General features: G+C 43.8%; 1 protein-coding gene and 1 long non-coding RNA gene across 2 annotated transcripts in view; one reads left to right on the top strand and one right to left on the bottom strand.

The window, feature by feature from the left end:
- The window catches only part of LOC138851706 (uncharacterized), a 49,517-nt gene extending 43,453 nt beyond the window's left edge, over positions 1-6,064 (top strand). The window contains exons 2-3 of the mRNA XM_070081113.1: positions 5,591-5,709; positions 5,827-6,064. Of these exons, the coding sequence (XP_069937214.1) occupies positions 5,591-5,709; positions 5,827-5,893 (186 nt within the window). The 3' untranslated portion in view covers positions 5,894-6,064. The remainder of the gene's footprint in view (positions 1-5,590; positions 5,710-5,826) is intronic.
- Positions 6,065-13,590: 7,526 nt separating this feature from the next.
- Positions 13,591-14,528, bottom strand: LOC128702459 (uncharacterized). Its single transcript, XR_008409109.2, has 3 exons — positions 14,467-14,528; positions 13,951-14,075; positions 13,591-13,822 (listed from the first exon to the last, which is right to left on the bottom strand). It is a non-coding gene; the product is annotated as an uncharacterized lncRNA (long non-coding RNA).
- Between the last annotated feature and the right edge of the window lie 4,931 nt (positions 14,529-19,459).

Here is a 19,459-nt window from a genome sequence, read left to right as displayed (position 1 = left end):
GTGGACGTGGGGTGGGAGTCTTTGGCAGAAAGGCATAAGAGTTATTGGAATTGAACACGAGCGTGCTCACAGACGAGGAGGGGTCGGAGGGATTTACAGCACTATGGGAACAGCTTAGTGTGTAAGGGAGGGGGGTGGTAGATGTGGTGACATGGTGGGATGGTGTAGCAAAAGAAAGGGTCAGGGAATTTTATGTGAGGGAAGGAAAACGCATATTTCAATTGAAGTATGGTTTAATCAATTATTTGGAGGACAGGTTATGGGATTGTTATGTGCAGGGTGCGGTGGTGGGAGCTTATCCTGTAGATGAAATTGATGTTGTGAAGGAGCATATACGAGTGGTGCGGGAGAAGAGGTTTGCAGTGGTAAGGGTGCAGGGGGGAGTGGAAGAGGTGTTATGGGGTGATCGGCCATCGGCATGCGTATTGTGCAAACAGAGACAGCAGCAGCAGGTCACTGCTATCCCGTGTTTGGCAGTCCAGTCGTCGATGGGCAGTTATCGGGAGGGACAGCTGTTATGGACTATGACAGGTATGAGTGCATATGCCGATAGGTGGTATGAGGTGTATTGGAACAGTTGTGGGCTGGAGGGGAAGGCTTTAGAGTTAGTGATTATGTGCCGTGCAAACTGGGGAGGGGAGATTGGGACGCATTGGGTGGGGTCATCACGGAGGATTAAACATGGAGGGCATTAAGTGAGATGCATAAGGGGAAGGCGCCAGGTATCAATGGGCTCTGTGTGAGTTTTATCTGCTGCAATGGGAGCTGCTGAGTAGCTTTTTGGTTTGACTGATGAATTTGATGGAGGGGGCGAATTGGGGAAGAAGCAGGCAATGGCGGTGGTGGTGTTGGTTTCGAAGGGGAAGCAACAGCATACCCTTTGGGATTACCTCGCCATTGCATTGCTATGCACGGATTACAAGTTATTTGTGAAGGTCTTGGGTAATTGGTTTAAGTGTGTAGTAGGGAGAGTTGTTTCCGGGAACCAATATGAATTGCCAGATAGGTCACTGATTATGGGGCATGGGATCCTCAAAGTTTTTGTGGAAGATTTGGGGGAGGGGAGGGGAGGGGAGGGGGACTATTAGTCTTGGATTGGCAGGGGCATATGATAGAGTGGAAAGAGGAGCATTGAGTGCAATACTTTGGTGTCAAGGTTTTGGAGAAGAAATCATAAAATGGGTTGAAGCACTGTACAGGGGCGCATGGGTGAGGGTGCAGATCAACGGCTGCTTGGGGGAGGCAATTGTCATGGGGAGGGGTCTTAGGTAGGGGTGTCCAATGTCATAGCTCTTGTTTGCGTGTGTACAGGACCCCTTTTACTGAATGGAGACCAGGCTGGGGGAACTAGAGGAAGCAGTGCACTTGTTGGGGGGTGCGACGGGTATGAAGGTAAACTTTGAGAAGTTAATGATCATGGGGTTGGGAGTTTGGGCAGGGAGGGTAGAGTGGGAATGTAACATAGTATGAAGGCATGCTGGGACCCTAAAAATATGTGGTATTATATATGTGGATGACTTGAGGGCCACGAGAGAAGCAAACTCAACTAGGTTGGTGGAAGGCATCCAGGGTTGCCTAGGGGCACTGCAACCATACCACCTCACTCTCCTACAAAGGGTAATCGTGATTAACACGTTATTGTATAGCAAGGTATGGTATGTGGTATCCATGTTCCCCTTAACAGGGATGGCGATTACGAACATACTTCGGCATACTTCGGAGGGTGTTCTGATTCTTGTGGGGATCAGGTTGTGATTGGTTACGGAGAGAGGTGGTGATGTTACCTGTGCGTCAGGGTGGGTTGGGGTTGTTAGATCTGAAAAGGCGAGTTAAATGTGTTTTTATTAAGAGGGAGGTGTTGCATGAGGGATTATGTGGGGGACAGTTGGATAGGGTGTATGCCAGATTGAGACTTTTGTATGGTGGCATGGAACTGCGTGAGTGTGAGATCTTACTCCAGGGTTTGGTATTAGCAGGGAAACCGGAGAAGGTCAGAATAGGTGCCTTGTGTAGGCTGCTTGTGGGCAGAGTTTTGGTGCCGGTGGAGGGGATTTTCTCAATGTATGCGTGGGGGGATATATGGCGCCGTTTTAGTAAGTTGAGGTTACAGCCCAGGGAGCGTGAGGTGATGTATGGGTTTCTACATGGCATTCTGCTGACGGGGCGGTACTTCGGAATCGAAGGGCCGTAGAGGGCATCAGTGTGGCATCAGTGGTTGGGAAGAGAAGGTATATCATGTAGTGTATTTTTGTGAGGGTTTGGGGAACATCCGGGACTGGATGTGTAGAGTGGTTAGGAGGGTGGGAGGATATGGGGTGTCGGTGCTGTGGGCGCTCAGTCTAGATGTGGGAGGGTTGGAGGAGAGTGTCACTAGGGCTTTGGCGTCCATCATGGTTGACTATATATATTGTATATATCTCATGGATTATGAGGGTGCGGGGGGTTTGCGAGGTGAGGAGGCGAGTTTTAGCTGCAGCATTCTACCATACATGGTGCCGCAATAGGCAAATTTACGGGAATAGGTGGCAGGTGGCTTTTTCGGAGGGTTACAGAGAACTAACATTAGGGATTTTATTGGATATGTGAACAGGGGAGGGAACAAGCGTGGGTGAGTTTAGTCACAGCATACACACATCACCCGCTCCCTAATGGGAGTGAGTGGGTGATGTGTGTGTGGGTGTGTGTGGAAGAGAACGTGTGTAGATGGTACCATTTGGAGTGTAAGGACAGTGAACTGAATATTCCCTTAGTACAACTGTCAATTGTATATTGTGTACACAAGTAATATAACACTGTCATAAGACACCTAATTTCTTTTTTGTATTATTGTTTCTAATGTTCGTTAGGGAGTAGATGGATAAGGCCGAATTGCACTGGGGGGGGAGACCACCCGATAGTGTGGAAGTAATAGTCGGGACTGGTAGATTACCTTAACTGATGCATACTATTTTGTCAATGCACATGGTGTTGGTGGCTAAGCCTTGATTGTCAGGTTAAGACACAGGATCATGGCTGATGTTAGTGTGCGAAGAGACCTGAAGACCAATCTGTGGTGGTTGTTATATGGCTCTTGTTTGTAAAAGTGAGGATTTTGTCATATACTATTGTACCACCTTTTAATATTGTATTCTTGTATTCTTGTTAGGTGGGGTTGGAGTGCAGCAATAGGGATGGAGGGAAGGTTCCCACCCCTTTTTTGTTGGGGAGATAGGCATAGTGAGTGATGTCACCCATTATAAATTATTCATGTGTGCTATGTATATATATTGTGCAATGTTTTTATTGTTATGGTCACACCTGCCATAGAATAGTGATACAGGTTGTGCATGCGTCCTGGGATTGCAGTTTACTCGTCTTGGAGGTGTAAGACATAGTTATTTGTATATAAATTTGTACATATCTCGGCTAGTTTGCAGCGTCCTCAGGTGTCAACTTAAGAGCTATAGCTCAAGGGACGAGTAGGGTAATGGGTGAGGTGGAGAGTGCCCACACGAGGGTGTGCGTGTGGTGCGGTTTGGGTGATGGAAGGTCATTATATCTGTCAACGGCTAGTTCTTGTGTTATTTTATTTATTTATACATTGTAATGCATTATTTTAAATAAAATATAAAAAAAAATGTATCCTACTCAGCAGGAGGTTGATATATTGAATGTAGTGTGTTGATGCTATTTTGTCACTTATTACGTATTATTTTGCCTCGATGCTGGTGAGGGGCTCTTGATCCAAGGAACAGGGCTTATCTTCATCTTTCTTGAATTGAATCTGAATGCGTCACATTCCACAGGTGCTGAATAACCCCTATTAGTTTAGTGCTTTCCCTTGATTACAATAGAACAATTGTGACCCACATCAATCTTTAATAGGTGATTAGTCTTAAGAAATATATATATATATATATATATATATATATATATATATATATATATATATATATATATATATATATATATATACATATTTTTTTTTTTTTGACTTTAGGCTGTACAGGAGCACATTTTGATGGACACAGCACTAACTGTGTTTTTCTAAATCTTTAATTATCCAACTTATATACAGTTTGAGCTTATTCTTATCCAGGTATCTATACTATGTTTAAACCTTTCGCCTGCACGTCAAGTATAATAGCCACAAATAACAAAAAAAAGGCACAATACCGTGACTGGAACGATACACAAATAGCCCGCATATAGAAGAGAGGAGCTTACGACGACGTTTCGGTCCGACTTGGACCATATACAAAGTCGAAGTGACTTTGTAAATGGCCCAAGTCGGACCGAAACGTCGTCGTAGGCTCCTCTTCTATGTGTGGGTTATTTGTGTATAAAAGCCACACAAGCGATTAATCTAGAAATGAGAGGAACAGACTCTGGGTTAAAAGGCAGAGAGTTCCAATGGTTCAAAGAGTATTTGAATGACAGAAAGCAGAGTAACAGTAAGTGATGAGACGTCTGAATGGGAGAGAGTAGTCAGTAGGATTTTAAATACCCTCTTTTCAAATAATTGGGGAATAGCAGTCTGACCGACCAGTAGGCCTAATCTGGGACTAGACCGGGGAAAGGAAGAGGATGATTCCCGTGTGCAGCACCACGTAGACAAGAGATGACCACTGAGTCAGTATTGTGGCTCTGCTTGCGTCACTGCCGGAAACACCAACGCCCACCAGATGCTAACTCCTCTGATAGATTCCAATAACTGCAGCGCAACATGAATAATTCACATTATATGACTTATATTTATATCAGTTACGCTTAGAAGTTGTGTATAACAAGAAGTTAAAATAATTTAATCACATTCACTGAATATTTCCCGGTAGTGTGTAGTGACCTACATTACCAGTCAGGCGGTGACACCAGTCCTCCCAGTCCACACTTTTAACATTTATTTTACCGTACAGAATTTTCCTTCTTGGAAATTTGCAGTTTCGCGTTTTCAGTCGATATCTTTTATTAGTACAATGCGTCTGCATTAATCGATCTACAGTTGTGAGAGCGTAATGAAAATGTCCAACATACAGAGACACAGCCAACCTCACCCAGTAATCTTGTGTAAGGTAAGTTCTTGGAAGAGGAAGAAAGCACCAACTGGCAACCCAAGTTAATAGAAACAGCATCCAGCCGGCACATATATACCCGGTCCAGAGGCAAACTGGTGTTAATCTGGCTAGTTACAACGGACGAATAATGACTGCGTTTTCTACACATTACAGGCTGCTACCTCTGCGTTCCGTGGTGAGTACAGTAACATTTTGCTAATTGGTTTATTCCAAAAGTTATACTTCATTTATCTTATATTTTGGTCAGAAACAGTCGGTTAGGTAAGGTTCGTCAGGAAACAGGACAAATGTTTCCTGACGCGGGTCTTAGTCAGATGATGACCCGCCTTTGGAGCTTTTGGTCATCTGACCGAGGCCTTCCGCCGGCTTACCGGTCCACCCCTTTAAAAATTATGGTCATTTATAACCATTGTTATATATATAGAAACAGTCGGTGAATATTTTTATTTGTTTCTTGACAAGACATTAGCAACCATGAGGCTGATAAAATGAGGAAAATAAGTACCTTTGTCAATGACCACGTCCTCCTCCCGCAGCTGATGCTGGTGGCACTCCTAGCTCTGGTGGCCGTGGCACTGCCCAGTCGTATCTATGGACATAACAGATTCGGACCTGGTAGCGGGTTCGGAGACCGGCGAGGATCGTTCGGTCACGTGTATGTATTAAAACTCAATGCAAACCACACTAATATTCATAACTGATATAATCTGTCATACATACATACAATACTAGAGTGAAGTGTTGTGTACTAACTACAGTGTCACATTTGCAGATCCCACAGGATAGTTCACCGTCATTTGCAAGAGCCAATATACGGTCGTAATGAATACTTCCGCTGACGGAGGTAGTCTTCCCTTCACCCGGGATACTGAACCTTCTCACTCACCACCATCATCAGTCACCTGTAACCATCAACAATTATAAGATATTTATTTATTCTTTTTTCCAAGAAAAAAAACATTGAACACTTCAAAAAAATTATAATTTATTAATAAATATTTTTATACGAAGTGGCATTTGATTTTATTCTGTTAACGTGATGTCACCCACTCACGAAAAGATAAATTTGAAAAAATTCTTAATATAAAGGTGAGAAACGAGTTTGTATCGATACTATAACAAAGTGAGCTCAACAGAACCGACACTGGGAGTATATAAAGCAGAATTTACAGATGACGTCAAATAATTAAATACAAAAATAGTGATAAAAGCAGTTAGAAAATGCCCCAAAATGGTGTCAGAATTATGCTTTTTTGGGTAATTTTTTTTTCACATCTGTTGCAGACTAAACCTGTCTCTCTACCTCTTCAAGGGGGGCTCCTTGGCGTGGTGAAGAGGCTCTTGGTCTGAGGAATTAGCCCTGTCGGTCTTCTTCCTCAGACCGAACCTAATTACCCCCCATTCTCCCCTCCCCTATCCCATCCTCCCCATCCTCCCCTTTTTCCATTCCTCCTCCTCCTCCTCACCCCTCCCTTTTGCCCTTCCTCTTTTTAGCCTTCGTGATTTCTCCCACAGGCGCGCTAGTTCCTAGGTGGGGGAAAGGACACCGGGGTCCATCCCATTCCGTTGAGGTTTCTTGGCGGTGGCGTAGTTTGCCGTGGAATCTGGATTGCCTAGGGATGTCCCGATCCCTCTCCGGTATCCCGGAGTAGCTTTGGGTGTCTTTTGGGCGACGGGTGTATCTCTGGAAGCCACCTTTCGGATTCCGGGGGTGGTGGCTGAAGGAGGTATGCTTTGTGGCGGATATCCGGCCGCCCTCTCTTTTGTCCACCGAGGTAGCTCGGCAGATGTGAGGTTGCTATCCCAGATTGCTGGTTTACTGGCATGAAGGGTAGGGTATGGCACGGGTTCCATGCTGCATCTGCGCTACTAGCGGTGTCGAGTCCTCTTGGGCGCGGAGGGAGATTTCTGGCCCTTTCATTCCTCCTAGGAACTATCCCTCCCCGGTCCCCCCTTTTTTTTTCTTTTTTTTATTTTTATTTTCTTTTCTTCTTTCTTTTTTTTTCTTAAAAACAAAAAGAAAGAAGTAACCTAACCATGGCAGCCCTAGTCCATGAACCTGGTACCCCCGGGCCCCTTCTTGATACCGCACCCCGTTCTGACCCCGCCTCGTCTTTGGACCACTCTTCAGACATTCCTCATGCCTCTGTACCTATTGCCGGTGCTGTTTCCTCACCCGCTTCAGGTACTGAGGCCTCGACTGACTCCTTCGATTTATCAGACCTTCGCTCTCCTCTGACTATGCTTCCGGCCTCTCCCTCTACGGTGCGGCAATTTTCAAATCGCCGACCCGTTCCACGTCGGACCAACTCTGGTCCCACGCCTAAACGTCAACGACAATTACCTGCTGATGATACTTCTCCACCTTCACCTTCTCGTTCTTCTCAGAAACGATCGACACGTCCTTCACTACCTTTCCACGCTCAGTTTCAGACTGAACAGTGGACTAAATTCTTCACTTTACGACCAACTTCCTCTACTGCCTATCTTTCTGACCATAGTATTGGCAAGGCACTCCTACGCCATGTTGGTAAAGATATTTCTTTTCATGCTCTTAAGAGCGGTACGCGCATCATTACCGTACAGAATGCTACCCAGGCTCGTGAGCTCTCTCGTCTTTCCCATATAGATACTGTTCCTGTCACCCTTGAAAAACATCATTCCCTCAATTCTTGTAGTGGTACCGTTATTCTGCCCCATACCATAGTTCAACAAAATTTCCAGACATGTGGCACCGACATTCTAGAACAGCTGGAACTCCAAGATCTCCCAATCCTCAAGGTAGACACTTACGTTCTTCCTGCCCGTGGGCGGAGACGATACCCTAGCAATGTGGCTCGTTTAACTTTTGACAGCCGAGAACTCCCATCCTCCGTTTATATAGCAGGACATCGGTTACAAGTTCGAAAGGTGATCCCTACACCACAACAGTGTAGAAATTGCTGGCGATTTGGCCATCCAGCGAAATATTGCAGATCTATCGCCGAATGCCCAGTCTGTGGTGCCGATGACCATTCTAATACGTCTTGCAATCGATCTCCCTCTTGCCTTAACTGTCATGAGGCTCACCCTTCGTACTCTCGCCGTTGTCAGGTCTATTTAAACGAGCGGGAAATCCGTTACCTCAAAGAGACAGAAGGTCTCCCTTATGCCATGGCAGTTTCTCATCTCCGCCTCCAAGGGAGACTCCCACGTGTTTCTTATTCCCGTGTTTCAAAACGTCCCCCCACTTCTGGTATCCCATCTTCTACACCCACCTCTGTGGTTACCTCTCCCATAGTCAGTCCTGTGTCTAATCCTTTTGCTGTCCTCGGCTCAGACGTCCCTACTTCAACGCCTCAGTCTAATCTCGCTTCTTCGAGTTCTCTCTTACAAGCCTCAGTATCGACGAGACCTCGTACGACACCTCTTCCCAATCGTCCCTCTACTTCTCAAAAGTCAAAAAAAGGTCCGGTAACACCTCCTACCCATCTTCCACCTCCTCATTTTACCCTCCCTGTCTCTGTCCCTAGTTCTTCCCCTCTCACTGGCTCAGTTACAAGTGCAGAGGTTCACCCTCCTCCTCGTAATGTACCTTCCTCCCCTGTTCCCTCCCAAGTTTCTTCCTCTTCTGCCACCTCCCAGGTTCCTGTCTCTTCTGTCCCCTGCCACGCTTCTCCAGTTCCCTCCACCCTTTCGCCCCCCCCTACCTTGGTACAGTCCAATACAGTTCCAATCTTTACTCATCCTCCCCCTACCATTCCCAATATTGTCTCCCATACGACATCTCTGAATTCCGAAACACTTGAAGCAATCTCTGAATATATTGCAGAGACCAAACCATCAATGGACACTGATCCACCTTCCGCTCTTTCTCTCTCCTCTGCTCCATCTGCGCAACTCCTTTCTTCACAGCGCACCGTTCCTTCGCTGCTTGACCATTTTCCACTGCCTCCGCATGTGGACTTTTCTAACCCTTCTAGTCCGTAGGAACCCTTACCTGCGGATTTCAAGTATCTTTATCATTGCCAATTATGGCCTTTTTACAGTGGAATATACGCGGCCTCAGGGGTAATCGGGGTGAGCTTCAGATGTTACTCTCCCAGTTTGCCCCTGTTGGTGTTTGCTTACAGGAACCAAAATTACACTCTGCTGTTATTTCTCACATCTCAGGCTATAATTTATTGTATTCTTCAGATCCTTTTCCTGATGGGACCTTTAATGAAAGTGCCCTTCTTCTCCGCACTGATATTCCGTACCATCAGCTATTTATTCATACTTCGCTGCATTACACAGCAGCCCGTATCCACTTACATAGGTGGTATACGCTCTGTTCTTTATATCTCTCTCCTTCTCGGGCATTATCTATTCCGGATTTTGCCTTCCTTGTTTCGTCATTACCGCCACCGATTCTGTTACTTGGTGATTTTAATGCCCACCATTTCCTCTGGGGAGGGTCTCACTGTGATTCCCGTGGAATTCAGTTAGAGGCTTTTCTTGCCACCCACCCCCTCCATGTTTTAAATACAGGTACTCACACCCATTTTGATCCTCGGACTCATACTCTCTCTTGCATCGATCTCTCAGTTTGCTCTTCCTCCGCCGCATTAGACTTTACTTGGTCTGTTCTCCCGGACTTACATGACAGTGATCATTTCCCAATCATTCTTACTTCCCCTTCATATTCGCCACCTCTTCGCACCCCACGCTGGCAATTTAATCGGGCAAATTGGAACCTTTACTCACATCTGACTGTTTTTAAAGAGGTTCCTTCTTCGTCCTCCATCGATGAGCTTTTACACCTCTTCTCGTCCTCCGTTTTCACCGCAGCTTCTCATTCTATACCCCAAACTTCGGGCAGGCATTCTCAGAAATGCGTGCCTTGGTGGTCTCCTGCTTGTGCTCGTGCAGTACGTTTGAAACGCGCTGCATGGGGCAGGTACCGGTACAATAGAACCACAGAGCGACTCCTTGATTTTAAACAGAAGCGTGCGATTGCTCGCCGTGTCATCCGTGACGCTAAACGCACTTGCTGGCGAGATTATGTCTCCACCATCACCTCTGCTTCCTCTATGAGTGCAGTCTGGAAAAAAGTACGAAAACTGAGTGGTAAATATTCTCCTGACCCGGCTCCTGTTCTGCGGGTTGCCGGTGTTGATATAGCAAACCCACTAGATGTTGCCAATGAAATTGGCAATCATCTGGTCCGTATTTCTCAGGGACTCCATCTATGCCCCTCATTTCTTTCCTCAAAGTCTGCCAGAGAGTTAGCACCCTTGGACTTTTCTTCTCTCAGAGAAGAACAGTATAATGTGCCTTTTACACTTCAAGAACTGGAGGCAACACTCTCAGCTTGTCGATCATCGGCAGCTGGGCCCGACGACATTCATATTCGTATGCTACAACATTTACATCAGTCAGCCCTTGCAGTCCTATTACGCCTTTACAATCTTATTTGGTCACAAGGAGTTCTTCCACAGCTGTGGAAATCCGCCATTGTTCTCCCTTTCCGCAAACCAGGCACTACGGGACATGAAACCTCCCACTATCGTCCCATTGCTCTTACCAGTGCAGTTTGCAAAGTAATGGAACGTCTAGTAAATAGACGTTTAGTGTGGTATTTAGAGACACACAACAGTCTCTCCACTCGTCAATATGGCTTTCGTAAGGGACGTTCTACCATAGACCCCTTACTGCGCTTGGATACGTATGTTCGTAATGCCTTTGCGAATAACCACTCAGTTATTGCCATATTTTTTGACCTTGAGAAGGCATATGACACAACTTGGAGGTATAATATTTTAGCCCAAGCCCACTCCTTAGGCCTTCGAGGCAATCTACCATCCTTCCTTAAGAACTTTTTAACTGACAGGCATTTCCGTGTTCGGGTTAATAATGTGCTCTCCCCGGACTTTATCCAAGCTGAAGGTGTCCCCCAGGGATGTGTTCTGAGCACAACACTTTTTCTCCTTGCTATTAATGATTTGGCCTCTAGTCTTCCATCAAATATTTGGTCATCACTCTATGTTGATGACTTCGCTATTGCCTGTGCAGGCGCTGACTGTCACCTCCTTACAGTTTCTCTCCAGCATGCAGTCGACCGTGTTTCCAATTGGGCCACCACACATGGGTTTAAATTTTCCAGCACTAAAACCCACCAAATCACTTTCACTAGACGCTCTGTCATCTCTGATCATCCTTTGTACCTCTATGGCTCACGTATCCCTGAACGTGATACAGTCAAGTTTCTGGGCCTCCTCTTTGATCGTAGGTTATCCTGGAAACCTCACATTACCTCTCTGAAGGCAACTTGTCACAGCCGGCTGAACCTTCTTAAAACCCTTGCTCATCTTTCGTGGGGAGCTGATCGTCGAACCCTCCTTCACCTACATTCCACCCTTATTTTATCGAAACTTGATTATGGTGACCAGATCTATTCAGCGGCATCTCCTGCTACTCTCTCTAGCCTTAACCCCATTCATCACCAAGGATTACGTTTATGCCTTGGTGCTTTTCGCTCTTCCCCTGTCGAAAGCCTCTATGCAGAAGCGAACGTTCCATCCTTATCCGATCGCCGTGATGCCCATTGCCTGCGCTACTATGTACGCTCTCATGATCTCCGCAATCCTTCCATTTATAGAATGGTCACTGATATTAGTAGACATTCTTTATTTGTTCGCCGCCCCTGCTTACTCCGTCCCTTCTCTCTTCGCCTTCATTCGCTCTTGTCTTCTCTTCAACTACCACCTTTCTATGTACATGTAGCATCTCACTTTTCCCTACCCCCCTGGGAAGTTCCAGCTGTTCGAGTCTGTTCTTTCTCCCTCCCTTGCTCGAAAGCCCAACTGTCTACGGTCGCTTCCCGCTCTCTTTTTCTTGACCACTTTCACTCTCATTCTCATGCCATTGCTGTGTACACAGATGGCTCTAAGTCTTCTGACGGCGTAGGATTCGCAGCAGTGTTTCCGGACAGCGTCGTACAAGGGCATTTACTATCTTCAGCTAGTATTTTTACTGCTGAATTATATGCCATCCTTACAGCACTTATCCGTATTGCATCTATGCCTGTGTCATCATTTGTGGTTGTCTCAGACTCCCTTAGTGCTTTACAGGCTATACAAAAATTTGATACACCTCACCCCTTAGTCCTCCGTATCCAACTTTGGCTACGCCGCATCTTTACTAAGCATAAAGATATTGTTTTTTGTTGGGTCCCTGGTCATGTTGACGTACAGGGCAATGAACAGGCAGACACTGCTGCGCGGTCAGCAGTACATGACCTACCAGTTTCTTATAGAGGTATTCCATGTACGGACTATTTTGCTGTAATATCTTCCCACCTTCACACCCGTTGGCAACAACGTTGGTCTACTATGCTCGGCAACAAACTTCAGTCTATTAAACCGAGTATAGGTTACTGGCCGTCTTCTTATCACCAGTGTCGAGGTTGGGAGACTACTCTCTCCCGTCTTCGCATTGGCCATACTCGTCTTACTCATGGATATCTCATGGAGAGGCGTCTTGCTCCTCTCTGTGAGAATTGCCAAGCTCCATTATCAGTCAGCCACATTCTGTTGGACTGCCCACTTTATCAACGAGCACGCAGAATTTACCTCTGTCGTCGTCTTCGCCCCGCTGCTCTCTCTTTACCTTCCCTTCTCGCTGATGGACCCACCTTTCATCCGGACTCTCTCATTGACTTTTTGACAACGACTGACTTACTTCACAAATTCTGATACTTTCAGCCCTTTCTACTTGTATCTCTTGCTACCCTCTACCCCCGTACTATCCCCTGCCCCGCTGTTTTCTGTAACCTGCTGATCATCTCCCCTCCCTTCTGCCATCCAATTCCCTTGCTTCCTTCCCTACCCTGCAGCGCTGTATAGCCCTTGTGGCTTAGCGCTTCTTTTTGATTATAATAATAATAACATATCTGTGTCTGAATCAGTGTAGCCAGATTAATATGCTGTTAAGAACGATGGACATTATATTGCTAATCTTATTTTTCACACTGGTATTCATTTCACTATATACACTAATGGTACTGTAAATAACTGGCCAACGAAAAGAGAGAGACAACTTGGAGACATAAATGAGACGAGAAATAGAGATCGAATATTTCGATGTCTAACTTAGTTCACAAAACTGTTAAGCACAGCGTATCTTAGCTGTGTATCACTCGTAACAGCTACTGAAGAAACTCCAACATAGTGATTTTTGTACATGAATGGTATACAGTACCGACAATGAGAAGAATCAGACACATGTGCAACATCTGAGTATCATTATTTGTAGACGTTTCGCCATCCAGTGGCTTTGTCCTTGAATTTGTATTGATAAAGCCACTGAACGGCGAAACGTTTACAAATAAATATACCCAGATGTTGCACATGTGTCTAATTCTTCATCATAGTGATATTACATTCTCAGTAACTGCTGTGCAGAATATCATCATTCCTCTGAGTTTAGAAGCAGACCTCTGTCAGTTTATTATCTCTGTGTTGACCATCATTAGGTAGACAGGTGACACCACCTTGTGGATATCAAAAAACGAAATATAACAACATATTTATTCGTAAAATATATTAACAAATTCAAGATTAATTTCTCAACTTTGAGATAACTGATAAGAGAGTTAGTAAAGATGATGGTGAAGTCCTCACTTGCCCTTAGCTACCAGAGGCGGTCCAGTGTCCAAGGTTGGGATGAAGACAAGGTAATTTTTTTATCCACGATGATGGAAGGAACCGTGAGGATTGTACGAAGGACGGAAAATTGGCCTGTGTATCCTGCAAATATAGTAATGCACACTTTGTAAGAAAATAAGACCTCAATAATATGTATTATATATGGCACAAGTTTTAGTGACTATAAAGTTTGATAAAAGTCGTTGTCTTATACTTGTTTTAGTACTTACACGTGACCATGGGATCCATGCCCGTGTTCGAATCCACCATTTCCGTATCTACCGCTATGTCCGAAACCACGACTGGGCAGTGCCACGGCTACGTACACGGCAGCTAGGAGTGTAAACATCATCAACTGAGGAAGAAATAGAGAATGATCTTCGCGACATCTGTCCTCTCATGCCTCGTTTATTATGTCACCAACATCTGCATTGTTGTTGAATGTATTTCCATCTTTACACATAAAATTGTTTTGGACGCCGCTGTACACAACTTACCAGAGGAGAAATAATACTTTCATATGTAAATCAAGGCGAATTATAAATGTTCTGTATTGCAAGATGACTTGTAATTCCTGCATGAATGATGCTGAGAGTGACCACATTGCAGCGATGATCATCTCCTAAAATTATTAGCTGAATGGCTTGAAAACGTAATATGAATACATTTATATCATTCTTTAAAAGTCTGACAAATGTAATGAAGCTCAAACTAAGAACCAATGAAACCAATGTAATTATACTCACAAGAGAGCGTAGAGGAAACATTATACTGGAACTTCAAGGAAACTCAGAAGTCCTCAACGTTGACTGACACCAGCTGCTCACTCGGTCAGGTTATATGTCGCGGGTGAACATTCACCCCAAATACCAACGAGTCGCCCCTTGTCAATTTTATTTTCGTTTTCTGTTATTTAATATCAAGCCCTAGAGTTAATTTTGTACTCCGATACAGTATATTGACCAGCTGTACACAAGATCCAACTATTAAATCCTAATTTTTACTTTTCCCATGTTTACTTTAACAAATAATGAAAGACACTGACATGAATTTAAGGTGAAAGCGAAATAAATGAGAGAAACGGACAACAATTTTCCGAGATGGTGAGAGTATTTTCAGGACCACTGGTGTTATTACTTATCCGGGAATACCCAGAAACAACGCAAATACGTTTTGAACATTATGTCACTTTAATTTTTCTAAGAAGCGTTTTAGGTTTGTTAAAAACCAATATGAAGAATTAACCCAACGGTGTAATTACTCTAGCATGCTAAAACAGTATAGCTCAGTATCTAGCCTGGGTGTGCAGTGAAGTCTCATTTCAGAATACAGTATATACAACGAGACTTGTATTTCTCTCAGGGTATACACGAATACTTTAATATCTGCTTCAGATATTAAAGCATCCGTGTCTAGGGGTGAAAAGTTTACATGCAGCCTTAATGACATGACTGTAGCAAATGAGCTTTAAACCCCATTAACAACCCAACCAGAAGAACATTAATGAGATCAACAAATCAGTTTACTAAGATAACACTAGATGAATTACAGTATTTATCTAGGCGAACCCTTTACTGAGTCAGTAATAAATATATAAGATTTAATTATTTAGTATGAGTAATGTATGCTGGAAAATGGGTTACAAAATATTTATATGTACTGTATGTCGGCTCTGGTATTGTACACTGGTACTAGTAATGTACACTGGTTCTTGTAATGAACACTGGTCCTGGTAATGTATACTGGTCCTGGTAATGTATACTGGTCCTGGTAATGTACACTGGCCCTAGTAATGTACACTGGTCCTGGTAGTGTACACTAGCCCTAGTAATGTACACTGGTACTGGTAGTGTACACTAGCCCTAGTAATGTACACTGGTACTGGTAGTGTACACTAGCCCTAGTAATGTACACTGGTCCTGGTAGTGTACACTAGCCCTAGTAATGTACACTGGTACTGGTAGTGTACACTAGCCCTAGTAATGTACACTGGTACTGGTAGTGTACACTAGCCCTAGTAATGTACACTGGTACTGGTAGTGTACACTAGCCCTAGTAATGTACACTGGTCCTGGTAGTGTACACTAGCCCTAGTAATGTACACTGGTACTGGTAGTGTACACTAGCCCTAGTAATGTACACTGGTACTGGTAGTGTACACTAGCCCTAGTAATGTACACTGGTACTGGTAGTGTACACTAGCCCTAGTAATGTACACTGGTACTGGTAGTGTACACTAGCCCTAGTAATGTACACTTGTTCTATTAATGTACACTAGTCCTAGTAATGTACATTAGACCTAGTAATGTAACTAGTCCTGGTATTGTACATTAGTCTTAGTAATGTACACTGGCCCTTGTAATGTACACCGAGTCGTACAATGTGACACCATCATGTCTCCTCACATATTGTGTTCAGTATAGTATAAAATATACATGTACTCTTCTCTACTTTCACCGAAAATCATCATTATTATTATTATTATTATTATTATTATTATTATTATTATTAAATTCCTATTGTGTTTGGTTAATGTCAACAAATATAAACAAACATCGACGTCTTCACTCTGGGTGACTTCAACGCGCTCTTAGGTTAGATACTGATCCAACCTTGCATAATTCAGATTAATTACATGCTGCCTTTAATCATTCACAGTAATCCGCTATATTTACCTTCACAAAAAAAGCAAAGGCGCATCCTGTGATCACATTTGTTTGGGCCTTCTCCTCTTTCTGCAAACATTACAAGTTCCTGTTTTGGTGATTCCAACACGAAAGGCCTAGAGCTATCATTCAACTCCCCCCGTGGTTGTTTTGCATCTTGTATCGCTTGTTCATGATTTTTTGCATTATATATATATATATATATATATATATATATATATATATATATATATATATATATATATATATATATATATATATATATATATACATACATACATACATACATGCAATAAGATCACAGTAAACAGGTGATATTAGAATATGCAAAATTACCACTGTGAAAGAATACAGAAATTCCAAGCGCTTTCGTGACTACTCACATTATCAAGGAACAATACACACACACACACACACACACACACACACACACACACACACACACACACACACACACACACACAGTGGGCACAGTGGGCGCCTGTGACGAGCGGGGTCCCACAGGGGTCAGTTCTAGGACCAGTGCTATTTTTGATATATGCGAACTACATGATGGAAGGAATAGACTCTGAAGTGTCCCTATTCACAGATGATGTGAGGCTGATGAGAAGAATTAAATCGGATGAGGATGAGGCAGGACTGCAAAGAGACCTGGACAGGCTGGACATGTGGTCCAGAAACTGGCTTCTCGAATTCAACCCTGCCAAATGCAAAGTAATGAAGATTGGGGAGGGGCAAAGAAGACCGCAGACAGAGTATAGGCTAGGTGGACAAAGACTACAGACCTCACTCAGGGAGAAAGACCTTGGCGTGACCATAACACCGAGCACGTCACCGGAGGCACACATCAACCAAATAACCGCTGCAGCATACGGGCGCCTGGCAAACCTGAGAATAGCGTTCCGATACCTTAATAAGGAATCGTTCAAGACACTGTACACTGTGTATGTTAGGCCCATACTAGAGTATGCAGCACCAGTCTGGAACCCACTCCTGGTCAAGCACGTCAAGAAGTTAGAGAAAGTACAAAGGCTTGCAACAAGGCTAGTCCCAGAGTTCAGGGGAATGTCGTACGAGGAAAGGTTGAGGGAAATCGGACTGACGACACTGGAGGACAGAAAGGTCAGGGGAGACATGATAACGACATACAAGATACTGAGGGGAATAGACAAGTGGACAGAGATAGGATGTTCCAGAGAGGGGACACAGAAACAAGGGGTCACAACTGGAAGCTGAAGACTCAGACGAGTCACAGGGACGTTAGGAAGTATTTCTTTAGTCATAGAGTCGTTAGCAAGTGGAATAGCCTAGCAAGTGAAGTAGTGGAGGCAGGAGCCATACATAGTTTTAAGAAGAGGTATGACAAAGCTCAGGAAGCAGAGAGGGAGAGGACCTAGTAGCGATCAGTGAAGAGGCGGGGCCAGGAGCTGAGTATCGACCCCTGCAACCACAATTAAGTGAGTACACACACACACACACACACATACACGAGTTTTATTTCTATGAATTTCCTGTATGATAAAGGATCAGTTTGACTTACCAAGATTCTCTCATCATCTGGGAAAACTGTATCAGCGCTGAATGACTCATACTATATTCAAGTTTTTCTATGAATTCTATATTTATAAAAGGAAAATTTTGTCTCGCTCGTACAGTTAACTTTCATCTTAAGTTCTTGTCAATGTTTTTCATTAACTATTAGAATAACTGTACAATAAGTAAAATCTAAAGCTATGATTGTTGGAGTGTAGGTAAAAATTTGCCAACATTCCACAATAATGTGCAAAATTTGTCCTATTTATTGATTACGGGCAGAGAAAACCAGAAGAAAACGGAAAGGGGTAACTCTCAGATATCTGTGATGAATGTTCGGTGGCTACAAATAAGCTGTCCGAGTAAGTATGTTTATTCAGGTATACACAAATACAGTTACATAGATTACCATACATAACTGTATATGTGTAGAGAACCTAAGATAATCCAAAAAAGTCAGACAAAGTGACTTATTTCCATTGGGGTCCTCTACGTTCAACTGATGTTACTCTCCATATTAAGGCAGCACACTTGTGCTCCCTTCAAAGGTCAGCATAATGTCTCCTCTGTCATGTTAGTAAACTAATATACATCATTTCTGTTTAGTTTGAGTTTCACCAAATTTATTCTATTTTTAAAACATTGCTGACAAACGTATTCATGTGTTTTTTTTTTCTTTTAGCATATAAATTTTTTTATACTTTTAGGACAGAATCGCCGCTAAAATGCATTCTAAGTGATATTTATTTATGTACTAGTCTACTTGTAATGTAATGGATCGACACCATGCCCAGTCCTTCTAGGGCAGGGTAGGTGCCTGAGCCAAAGCTTGTAGCTCACAAGACTGCCATTCCCGTTAGCCCCCTGAGGGTGTGGATGGCAGACGAGCGAGGCCTAACTTCTCCCTATGGGCCCCGTGAGGGCGGGGAATGTGGCTAGGCCTGGAGGCAGTTGGTCCCAAAGATGAGGGGGTACTTGTACCTCCTCCCATGGTAGATTTAGTCTCAGACACTCCCTAGACAGGGAGCCAAGGCCGGGCCACCACTTGGAAAAGGCCATTGCCGGGAGAATACCGGCAAATCTTTAATAACAATAATACTTGTAATGCAAAATATTTGTTTAACTTTTCCAAGAATAACAAATTATAATTGAAAAAAACGCCGCTGTTCGATGACATGAAAGGTCCCATGTGTTTACCAAAACCCTTGTACGTTGCCGTGGCACTATCCAGCCATAAACATGGACATGGTGGCAGATACGAACATGTTGGCGGATACGGACATGGGTATGAATCCCATGAGCATGTGTAAATATTATAAGAACTATGAGATAATGTTTCTTAAATCTATAGTCACTACATCTTGTGCCATATATGAAAGAAGTTATTGTGAAGTCTTATTTTCTTACAAAGTGTACGTTACTATATTTTCACGGCACACAGGTCAATTTTCCGTCCTTCGTACAATCTTCACGGCTCTTACCATCAGCCTGGACAGGACATAACACTGTCTTCACCCCAACCTTAGATGCTTGAGATCTT

This window comes from Cherax quadricarinatus, unplaced genomic scaffold, assembly GCF_038502225.1.
Source record: "Cherax quadricarinatus isolate ZL_2023a unplaced genomic scaffold, ASM3850222v1 Contig1725, whole genome shotgun sequence".
NCBI lineage: Eukaryota > Metazoa > Arthropoda > Malacostraca > Decapoda > Parastacidae > Cherax > Cherax quadricarinatus.
Note: the sequence above shows the minus strand (reverse complement) of the source record. Positions and strands in the feature narration are given on the sequence as shown.